The sequence below is a fragment of the Vombatus ursinus genome, unplaced genomic scaffold (assembly GCF_900497805.2).
Source record: "Vombatus ursinus unplaced genomic scaffold, bare-nosed wombat genome assembly UNPS02014787.1, whole genome shotgun sequence".
Taxonomy (NCBI): Eukaryota; Metazoa; Chordata; class Mammalia; order Diprotodontia; family Vombatidae; genus Vombatus; species Vombatus ursinus.
In genome coordinates, this window is record NW_020954565.1 from 3726931 (window position 1) to 3739056 (window position 12126).

General features: G+C 35.6%; 1 protein-coding gene across 1 annotated transcript in view; it reads left to right on the forward strand.

Annotated features, from left to right (window-relative positions):
* LOC114047449 (putative ferric-chelate reductase 1) overlaps window positions 1-8269 on the forward strand; it is a 54605-nt gene extending 46336 nt beyond the window's left edge. Inside the window, exons 11-15 of the mRNA XM_027868264.1 lie at window positions 1981-2078; window positions 3550-3608; window positions 4922-5059; window positions 5160-5185; window positions 8086-8269. Coding sequence (XP_027724065.1) covers window positions 1981-2078; window positions 3550-3608; window positions 4922-5059; window positions 5160-5185; window positions 8086-8175 — 411 coding nt within the window. The 3' untranslated portion in view covers window positions 8176-8269. The remainder of the gene's footprint in view (window positions 1-1980; window positions 2079-3549; window positions 3609-4921; window positions 5060-5159; window positions 5186-8085) is intronic.
* Window positions 8270-12126: the final 3857 nt, after the last annotated feature.

The window sequence follows — 12126 nt, forward strand, 5'->3', positions numbered from 1 at the left end:
GTGGAAAACTTGGTGATGTCAAAAGACCTGTACAACTCCTCAAAGGCAATCCAACCCGTTCTGCTCCTGTTCTATTCTGCACCCAGATCTGTTTTTGTTCCTGATGCTGAAAACATGAGAAATTGAAATGACAGAATCCTAAAGTCTTAGAAGTTACCTAGTCCAATCCATACCTGACCTAGAATCTCCTCTACCAAATCTCTAAATCTACAATGGTAGACTCTCTACTTACTAAAACAACCCATTCCACTTTTTGATGGAAGAGTGCAAAGATGGAAGGAATCATTCTAATTCATTGGATGATCTTACTAGGTTATAATTATGAGTAACCCTGAATAAAGTGAAATGTAATATGGGTAAATTAAAAAGTTCTCTATTTTGGTTTAGAATTATTAGCTTCATAGGTATGGGATCTTAGAGATGCTACTAGACCACAATAAGTCTGAAAAGATATGAAGGTTTTAGGGGTAGGCAGGTTCAATATGAAACAATAGTATATGTCACAAGCAGCCCAAATAAATGCTATCTTAGGTGGAATTGAGGAATGTAATGCTTATAAAAAGAAAGGTGATGGTTCTATTGTATTCTGCCTTGGTCAGATTATATCTAGAGCTTTGTGCTCAGTTTGGGACATCACTATTTAGAAAAGAATGAGCATGCCCAGAAGAGAGAAGTCAGCTAGTGAGAAGAGATTAAAAAATAATAATAATAAGGGTCATTTAATTCACTACTAACCAATAACCTAGTTATAGATACCCTTGAAATCCATTAGTTTGTCAGTTGAGCACCTTTGAAGAAATGTTTAGCTTGCAGAAGAGATGGGAGGTAAGAGACATGCTGGCTGCCTTCAAGGATGTGAGAGGCTGTCATGTGGAAGAAAGAGTTCACTTGCTTTTTCTTGGCCTCAGGAGGGCAGAACTAAGCTCAAGCAATGGAAAGGCATAGAATGTACTTGGTGGGGAGAGATTGTTTAATAGTCTTTGTCTTTATATCTTCACTGCCTGCTATTATATTATTAACAGATTTTTAATAAGTGGTGGTGATGCATGTTGCAAAGAGGCTGATATAGGCTTAATGTCAGAAAATGTTTTCTAACAGTTTGAGCTATCCACAATTGAAATTGGCTGCCTTATGAGAGGTACAGGGTTCCTTCCACTGGAGGTCTTCAGGAAGAGACTAGATGACCACTTTGGAAATGTATTACAAAGAGTGTTTTTTTTTCTTTTTTATCATACTGAGATCCCTTGGAACTATAGGATTCTGTGATTCCTTTGAATTCTAAGAATTCGGTAACCATCCTAATCACCTACCTCTTGTCTATTCTATTGCTCCGCCTCATGATGTTCGGATGTCTACTTTTGCTTCACTGACCACTTTATGAACAAAGAAAAAGAAAAAGAAAAAGAACAATTTTAAAATGTTACATGACCACAAGTGAGATTTCTTCAGGCAATAAAATTGAACCATATGATGCTGCTCCTTTTGAATAGGGATAGTGACTAGACTTTGTGATTCTACTGGTTTAACTCCCTCTACCAATGCAGGTCAACATCTTCTGTACTACTCAGAATCTTAGAGAGTTGTCTAGTATATTGACAAGTCAAGTGATTTGTCAAGAGTTAGACAGCCAGTTCTCAAACAGTAGAACCAATAAATGAGATCATCTTCAAATTTCATTCTTTTCTTACCAAAATGTGTATGTTAAGAAAAAATATTTTGCATTAAAAGTCTCATGTTACCATTACTTACAAACTACTTTTGTAATTTCAGTGCAGGGAAATGGACTACTTTAGCATTTGGACAAAATTATATGTTTATATAGACAACAACAGATGTGAATTCTAAGTGGGAGCTGCCAATTCCTTCCTTCTGTATGTGAATGGGCAAAGTCAAATTAAAGCATTAAGAAAGTGACAACTCCTCTTAAAAACTGATTTTTTTTAAAAAAAAATCAAAATAGGCAATTTATTTCCTCTGCAGGGCAATTGGCCTCATCCTATTATGGGTTGTATTGTAATGGTACTGGCTTTCCTTCAACCAGTGATTGCTCTCTTCCGACCTCCACCTCAACATAAAAGGTAAATATCCTTTAAAATATCCTTCAAAATAAGAGTTATTCAATTCACTACTAACCAATGGCCCAGATACCCTTGAAATCCACTGATATTAATTATAATGAGAGTTAGGACTTCAGTAAGTGAAGTGTAAGTGAAAAGTACAAAAAACAGTAGACATAGAATGACTAGGTAGAGTGGAGTATAGTGGGCAATTTTGGAATCACATGAAGTGCTTTTAGAATTTTGCATGACCTCATATAATCATAAAATATAAAAGTTAGAAAGTACTGCAGACACCTAGACTAACCCAGACCTAAGTAAAATTCCCTTCTGTGACATCTCTAAAAAGTTTTTGTCAACCTTTCTTTGGCTTCAATGAAAGGAGAAACACTAGGCAGCCTATTCTACTTTTAGATATGTCCAATTGTTAGAATTTTTTTTCTAGATTGAGCCTAAAACTGCCTCTTTGACTTCCACATGTTACTGTTCCTAGTTCTGCTCTCTATAGTCAAGCCAAATCATTCCGTGTGATGGTCCTTCAAATACTCAAAATGGCTTATCCAGTTTTCCCTGTAGAAAGTTTTCTCTTTTCCATACTATACATCCTTATTTCCTTCAACTAATCTTCATTTGGATTAGATTCTAATACTTTTCTCTATCATGGTCATCTTCCTCTAGATACATTTTAGTTTGTCAATATCCTTCCTAAAATATGGTTTCCAAGTTCAGGATTCAAGATATGGCCTAATCAAGGCACAGTAGAATATACCCAACAGGACTTCTCTTATTTCAGACATAATTACTATTTTCTAAGGTCCCATCTCTTCATATTTCAATCTACTAATGCAGCCTAAGCTTACAATAGCTTTTCTGACTAACAACCTTTATCTGTGTAATTTTTTTAACTTATGTATAAAAAGTTATTAAATTTATTCTTACCCAGTTTCACACCTTAGATTAAGCTCATTGTTCTAGACTATAGAGATATTTTTGGATTCTGATTTTGTCATCCAACATCAATCAACCAATAACATTTATTAAATGCCTACTATGTTCTAGGAACTGTGCTAAGTGCTCTGGATACAAAAAAAAAAAAAGCAAAAGATAGTCCCTTCCTTCAAGGAGTTTACAATCTACTGGGGAAGACAACATGCAAATGAAAACATATAAAACAAGCTATATACAGGATAAATAGGAAATGATTAACAGAGGAAAGGCACTGGAGTTAAGAGGGGTTGGGAAAGGCTTCCTATAGAAGAAACTCTTTTGATTGAAGTTATAAGAATAAAGATTTCCAAAATGTGGAAATAGAACCAATAAAAAATGAAGCCTAGATTTGGTTGTGTACCTCTTTGTTTCCAGTAAAAATAGCCACAGATAATTTCACTGACTTCCTTGTCTATCTAGCATCAAAGTGAAATTCAGAAATTTTTAATAAAAATGCTATTAAAAGTAAAATGTGAACCTTGTATTATCTTTATTGTTTCTATAGGAGAATTATCTTTAATTGGTTCCATGCTCTAAATGGTTTTGTATTAAGGATTTTATCAGGTAACTACTTCAACTTCTTTGTATGTGTAAATGCTTTTTGAATTCCTGGATATTCTGAAGCTATTAACCTGAAATGATTTTTGATGTTTAGATATTAAATTAACATGTCATTATATAATATAAATTTTCATTTGAGTGTCATTGGAAAAGTTTCAATTTCTAGGTTACAGATACATACATTTTATTATAAAGCATGGTATAAATTTCTTTTTCCCCCACAAGCAGACAATGAATTCCTTCTGGTCTTTTTGCTAGCTAACACAAGAGAAAAACATTAGGTGTACCTGAAGAGCTTTTGCACTACTAGTGGCTTGATATTTTACAAGTTACCTCTTCAACAAGCATTGAACCAGTTAAAAAAGCAAAGTTTCCCAAAGAATGAGCTACTTTTGACCTCCAAAAGAAAAGGCGTGATCTGTTTTAGAGCCAGAGTCAATTTTAAAAGTACTTTGTTTAACATGAAAAGACTGTAAACGATGAAGAAAAAATGAATATTTAATATTAAGACAATCAGATGAGACAAGGAATTTTAATTTCAAATTCATAGATGCTTAGAAAATTCTTTGTTGGTTATCTTTTTTTTGATATAAAAGTTGTCACCCTAAAGTGAGGGGTCAGGTTGTTCTGATTTATTTGTATGCCATCTTAGAAAATAGAAAATAGAAGTATAAAAGTAGAAGTACTCTTACTTTTTTTACTCAAGGGATGGAAAAGGAAGCAAAAATTCAGAATTATTTATTTCTATATAGATTTCTTCACAGCTTATAACTTAACTTGTATTTAGTCCATCTTCAGTAGATATTTATTGAGCATTTATTAAATGTCAGATTCTGTGCAAGGTAGTTTACCACAGAGAAAGACAATAATGACTAGCATTTATATAATAGATGGCATTTATATAGTACTTTAAGGTTTGCAAAACACTTTATAAATATGATTTCATTTTATCCTCACAACAACCCTGGGAGGTAGGTGCTATTACTATAACCCATTTTACAGAAGAGGAAATTGAGACACAGAGAGGTTAATTGTATTGCCCAGGATCATACAATTACCAAGTGTCTGAAGACAGATTTTTACTCAGGTCTTCCTGTCTCCAAGTCTAACTTTATCTACTGCATCACTTAGCTTCCCCATTTTGATTTCAACAATGAATAAATCAAAATAGTTTAACACATCTAGTGGTTTTCATTTTCAATATTTTGTAACTGGACTGCAAAAAAAAAAAAAAAGCCTAACCCTGCCTGAATAATTTTGTGTAAAGTCAAAAAAGACTATTATTTACCTTGGTCAATATTTCCCTTTCTTTTTAGTTGTTACTATACTTCTAGGATTGAAGAGTATTGATGCATCTCCTAATGAATGGATAGGAAAAGTGATGGGAGGACTAATTGGCTGGGAAATATTAAGAGATGTGCTGTTCTATGCAAATATTTATTTTTGGAGGAAAGGTAAGGATCAGCTTAAACTACTTCAGAAGCAACAAAATTCACTTGCTTGGAAAAATTATTCACCTCTATTTTCATTCATTTTAATGGTTCTGTTTTTCAGATGGTGAAGAAAACCCAAAAGGAAAGGTAAAATCTTTGCTTTTGAAGCAACACTGATTTTTCTTATACAAGCTCCTCTGGGGTTATCCAGTCCAACTTTAAGATATCTGGTCAATAAATATATCCCAGCTCCAGCAATTTGAAATTTATGTCATTTAGATATAAGGCTGGAGTTTACCATTTGGTTGCAGGTGCAATGGAGAATTGAAGGAAGAAAAGAGGTCACTAAGAAATTATACCGTAAATAAGAAAACAAACTAGTTTAAAGAAACCATTTGTAGTATCAATCAGTAAGCATTTATAAAGTCCCTACTATGTGACAGACACTATGCTAAAGTGTAGGTACAAAGGCAAAAGACAAATAGTCCCTGACTTCAAAGAGCTTCTGTTCTAACTGGGGCAGACATGTATGCACACAGGGATACAGAGAACAAAAAACCAAACAACCATGGGGGTGAGGGGAAAACACTAGTAGTTGGTGGCAGTTGTAGGAAGGGTACCAGGAAAGGCATCAGGTAGGACAAAAATGTTCAACACAAAGCCCAAAACACTCCTGAGTGCAGCCAGAACCAAATGTAATTTGGGGAAAATGTAATTGGTAAATACTTAACAAAATAAATTAAAATATAAGGTAGTATTACATTTTAAAACTAAGTCATTATGTGGCCCACAGGGATCCTTATGTACAGAATAGTGCCCCCATTTCTATTTGAGTTTGACACCAGTGATACAGAAGATTGAGGTCAGGCTGAGTCTTGCAGGAAACCAAGAATTGTAACAGGGCAACTAGGTGACATAGTAGATACAGCAGTGGGCCTGGAGTCAGGAAGACCTGAGTTCAAATATTGCCTCTGACATTCACTAGTGTGACTCTGGGTAAGTCACTTAACTGTTTGCCTCAGTTTTCTCAACTATAAAATAAGTTAGAGAAGGAAATGGCAAATTACTCCAGTATCTTTGCCAAGGACACCCCAAATGGGGTCATGAAGAGTTGAATACTACTGAAAACAACTGAACAACAACAAGAATCCTTAGAGGGGGAGTGTTTTTTAAGTGTGGGAAACAGTGCATGAGAGGAACAGCAAGTAGAGCCATTAGCCAAACTATAGAGTGTGTGGAGAGGTAATGTAGTCCAGTCTTCACCTGAAGAAAGATCCCTTACACAACATACCTACCAAATGGTACCATCCAGTCCTTTCTCAAAGTGTTCCAAAGACAGAGGAGCCACTAGCTCCAATTAAGTCCAGTCTACGTTGGTACATCTCTAATTATTAGGAAGGTTGTCTTTACAGAGAAGCTAAATCTGCTTCTTCATCTTCTATCCATTGCTTCTAGTTGTGTCCCATCAAAGAGAGAGATTAATCCTTCATACATATGGCAGTTCTTCCCAACTTTGAAAAAGTTAGCAAGGGGCAATTTGCCCTCTCAAAATCATAAAATTCATAAAGCATTGGCCTCAAAAGGACCTTGGGGTCATCAAATTCAACTGCCTCTGTTTTTAATTTTCTTTTTAAAGAAATATTTTATTGATACTCTTAATTTGAATTCCATTACTTCCCCATTCCTTATATACTTTGCATATACTTCTTTACTTGTGGTCTCACCCATTAAATTGTGAATTCCTTGAGGGCAGGGACTACCTTTCTGCCTTTTTTTGTATCCTTAGTGCTTAGCACAGTGCCTGGCACATAGTAGGTGCTTATTAAATGTTGGTTGACTGATTTCCTTATTTCAAAAAAACAAAAAGGACAGTTCAGCAAAACATAGTCCATATCTGAAAATATCTTATTTTGTACCTGCCTTTATAAAAGATATGGGAATCACATTTCACCATCAAGCCTCTGAAATCATGACTGGGCAGTCATTCCATGACCAAGCCATTCATTTTACAGATATGGAAAATGAGCCTTTGGGAGATTGTGACTTGCATAAGTCATGAGTAGGAACCTCAAATTCTGCCGTGGAAGTGGGAGGATTTGGGTGGGGATGATCCTAAGTATGCTGGGGGGAGGGCAGAGTACAGGTTTGTATACACATGCTTGGTCCAGTGCCATCGCCCCACCTCTCATCCCCTGAGGTGCCTTCAGAGTGTTAGGGTTAAACACTGAAACATCTGGTAGCATGGCCCTAATAAGAAAGAACAATTAGCCAATTTATGGCTTTTATCCTTATAAAATACTCCACTTCCCTAAACTGAATTAAGTTGTCTAGGGGTAAATTTGAGATCTGAACTGGGATTCTCTGAATTTAAATCTTTATCATATGGGACACATTCATATTCTATAAATTTTAGTCATTAATAGTTATTTTAGGTATCTTGGTTTCTTTTAATCATATGACTGAAAAAAATGACAGATCTGGGTTCAAATTGTGCCTCTGACACTTAAGTCTCAGGTGAATGAAATAGGTTGAAACCTATAGAGGAAGTTCTCATGCTGAGGTAACTATGCTCATGGACTATTCTATTATTTGCATATCACTGAAAAAGAAGTATATTTGTTTTATTCAAAGTCTTAAAACTTTGACTCTAAAACTGAAACTGTCCAATCTTTCTCCATTTAGTTAAATGGCTGTCAGAGTGGGCCTATACCTGTATGTTGCAAAAACGTTCTGATGTCTTTTGTTTTGTTTTTCAGGCAATTGGGGTTAAGTGACTTGCCCAGGGTCACACAGCTAGTAAGTGTCAAGTGTTTGGTCTGAGGCCGGATTTGAACTCAGGTACTCCTGACTTCAGGGCCGGTGCTCTGTCCACTGCGCCACCTAGCTGCCCCTGATGTCTTTTATCAGATGTCTATTTTAGTAGAATTTCTAAAGGCTTTTCATAGTATCATAGGATTTAGAGCTGGAAGAAACTTTAGAAACAATCTATCATCTTGGAAACTGATTTGCAAAGGCAATGTTTAACTGATTTTTTCTTGCCTTCTCAGATAAAAAATGAAAAAATACTGGTAATAGTTTCCCTGTGTGGAAACCTCATATTTGTGATAACCCTGCTTGTTGGAATTGGACGATCCTAGAGAAAGGACCTTCACCCATTTTTTATTAAATGAAGATTCTGAGAATCATTGTCATGTTGACGACATTTCCTACCTAATAAAAACTAGGAAAATAAACAGAGTTTGAACAGTTTCTAAGTCTTTCAAGTTTTGTTTTGTTTTGTTTTGTCTTCACAATATTGTTGTTATTATATAAGTTTTCTCCTGGTTCTCCTGCCATTTCTCTTTATTGTATTTTCTCCTTGCCATTTTTATTATAGTTGTCTTTCTGAAAATTTAAAACCATCCTGTTCCCTCCAGTACTCTTTCAAATTGGGTGTTTGTAATTTCTAATGGTTATTTCTATGTATAATTAGACCTTCATTTTTATGATTCAATCAATCATAAATGAATCAATCAAGCATTTATTAAGTGCCAAGCATGGTGCTGAGTGCTGGGGATACAAAGATAAAAGGTAAATAGCTCCTATCCTTGAGGGGTTTGCCTTCTTTCAGGGGAGACAATGTGTACACATGGTGGTAGATACAAAAGAAAAGGTAAGAGAAGGGCACAGTAGCAGCTATGGACAATAGAAAAGGCCTCATGTAAGAGAAGGTACTTGATTTTGGAACTATGTCCCTAGAATTATTAAACTGCTTGCCTATTTCCTCCACAATATGATTACTTGGTCTATACATCAAAGAGGTCAAAGAAAGGGGAAAAAGAACCCTGTGGACACAAATAGTTGTAGCCACTCATTTTGTGTTGGCAAAGAACTAAAAACTAAGGGGTATGTACCCATCAATTGGGGAATAGATGAACAAAATATGGTGTTGGATCATATGTGATGGAATATTGTTGGGGCTATAAAAATGATGAAGGGGATGATTTCTGAGAAACTTGGGAAGACTTACATGAACTGATGAAGAGTGAAGCAAGTAGAACCAGGAAAACAATTGGTACAATAGCAACAATATTCTAAAGACAAACTACTTTGAAAGACATAGAAACTCTGTTTGACACGATGACCAACCATGATTTGACAAGACTAATAATGAAGGATGCTACCTACCTCTTGACTCAGAGAGCAGATTGAAACTTTATATTTGTGTGCATACATATGTGTGTATACACATATATACATATATACATATGCATATATGTGTGTGCATATACATACATATATATGTGCATTGTATGTGTATTTGACATAATTTATGTGGGAATTTATTTTGCTTGACTATAGATGTTTGTAACAGGAGTTGTTTTTTTTTTTCCTTAAGGGGAGGAGAGAGAAGGGGAATTTTCACTGACTGAAAAAAAAAATAAAACTCAGTTTAAAAATTTAGAGACAAACAAGGAAATGTTTGCGCTGAGTCTTGAAAGAGACTAAGGATTCTAAGAAGCAGAGGGAAGGACACACTACATTTCAGGCATGGGAGTAGGGGTAGCCAGTGCTAAGGCAAGAAGACTAGGGATGGGGAGCTATGTGTGACGAACAGAAAGTAATAAGGCCATTTTGGCTGGGACCATAGAGGTCTTGGAGGAAAGTAATACATGGTAAGGCTGAAAAAAGATAGAATGGAATCAAGTTGTCAAGAGCTTTAGGTACCAAACAAAGTTGTTTGTTTAATCGTGGGAGTAATAGGGGTCACTGGAGTTTGATAAGACCTACGCCTTAGAAAAATCATTTTGGGTATTAAGTGGAAAATGGATTTAAATGAGGACAGACTTCAGGAAAAGAGATAAAATCAGATATCACAATATTCCAGGGTGGAGATAATGGGGTTGAGGCTCTGTTGTGTGGGGAGAAAGGTATGATGATGAGTAAAGATAGAACGAGATTTGACAAAAGACTGGAAGTGTGGATTGAGATTAAGTGATAGGGAATGACAAAGAGATTACAAAACTGGGAGACTAAAAAGACAGTCAGTGTCCTCAACAAAAATAAAAAAAGTTCAAAGGAGAGCTGGGTTTGGGGAAAACATGAGTTTTATTTTGAACATCTCAAATTTGAAATGCCTAGAAGAGAGAGGTATGTAGTCTGGGTAGTCTACATTTCTTTTCCCAGGAAGTTGTGTGGTATAGTGGAAAATATCTTAGATTTGGAAGTCAGAGGACTTAAATTCAAATCCCCTCCATGCCCCTTATTTTCTGGGTGACCTGGGGCAAGTTACTCCACAGCTCTGACCCTTAGTTTCTTAATCTGTAAAATGAGGAGGTTAGACTAGATGGTGCCTCAGGGACTCTTTCTAGCTTTAAATCCAGCACCTCACTCCAATGCCTCATTTTGGTGGGAAGACAACTCTAGTTCTTGAAGGCTGTGCCATTAGAGACAAGCTCAGGCAGATCCTACCAGGCTGGAAAGGTTTGGAGTGTGATCCTGGTAATGAATTCTGTGTGTATGGTCCAAGGATCAGCTTCACTAAGTCTGGAGAACTGTGAGTGAGTGAGTGACTTCCTCTATGCTGGCCAAAAGTGATAGTTTTTTTATTACAGCAACTTCCTAAAATCATCTGCTAAATTATAATGGGATTACAGTCAAAGTTAGTCAAGGGAGTGCACACACTGACTAAATCATAGATCCTTAAATACAGTTTTATGGAAGGATGGGTGGGGATAAGCATGCATAGCATAATGTAGCCCTGATGAGTGTTCATTTGCAATTAGCAAAGCCTATCTCATCATGAAAACCTGATGTAATTTAGATCATCCAGTTGTTTCTTTTTGACCATATCCATGGAACTAATGACTTTTATAATTCTCTTTCACCTAACATCAAGTTTTCATGAAGCCAGCTTCCTACTAAGTAGCTATCAATTCCACTTGGTTAAGTACAATGAATCTCCCAAGAATTCCAGTTGGCTGCAATGCTTGGAAATTATTTATGAAATATGAATAGGATTTGGTTGGATGGATATATATGGATATATAGACACGTGTAAATACATGTGCATTTATGTATACATATATAGAGAGAGAATAATTTATTACAGTAACAACATTGTAAAGACAAACAATCGTGAAAGCTATGAGAACTAGGATCAACATAACAACCTTCCTTAATTCCAGAGGACCAGTGATGCACTATGCTAGCACCCCCTGACAGAGAGGTGATGGATTTAGGCTACAGAATGACACATACACACACACACATCATAGTTTTTACAACTTTCAAAGTTGTATGGGTTTTTTATTATTATATAAGTTGTACATTTGGTTCTACTAGTTTCTCTTTTATCAGTTTACAAAATTTCTCAGAATTGTTCATTTTTATAATGTGGATGGTATAGAAAAAAATGTTTTTTCTGGCTCTGCTTACCACACTCTGCTTCAGTTTATAAGTCTTTTAGTCTCTCTTTGAAATCGTCTATTTCCTCATTTCTTTTTCCTAGAGAGACAGCAATGAATTAGTTAGCCAGGACCCCTAGGGGAAAAGGGTAGAGCCCCATTGATCTTCAATAAAAGTAACATATTTTTTTTAAAAACTTTATTGCTGTGTTTAAAAAAAATTACTTTTATTTCTGGATATACAGCTTTCACCCTGAAATTGAACCCTGACCAAAAAAAAAACTATTAAGCAAAAACAACCTAAACAGTAACCCCCTCCAATGATATGCAACATTCTGCTCTTGTAGTACTCTATCTCTACTGAGTGGAACATGAAAGGAGAAATGTTTCATTATCTGTGTCTCAGGACCATTATTAGGATTTCAATTACTCAGAGTCCAGTGTCCTTTTAGTGATCTTTTCCTTTACATTAGTATAGATACTGTATCTATTGTTCTTCTGTCTCCGCATAAGTTCATATAAATCTTCCCATGGACAATGGCATAAATCAAATCATTTCCTGCTATTTTTTGCTCTAGAACAAACTTGAATTGAAATGCTAAGTAAAATGTTCAATAAAGGGTGTATAACAGTTTAGGTACAATACCATCTGGGTAGAGTTCATAAAAATCTGGAGCACAATTATTTCTTTTGTCTTTACCT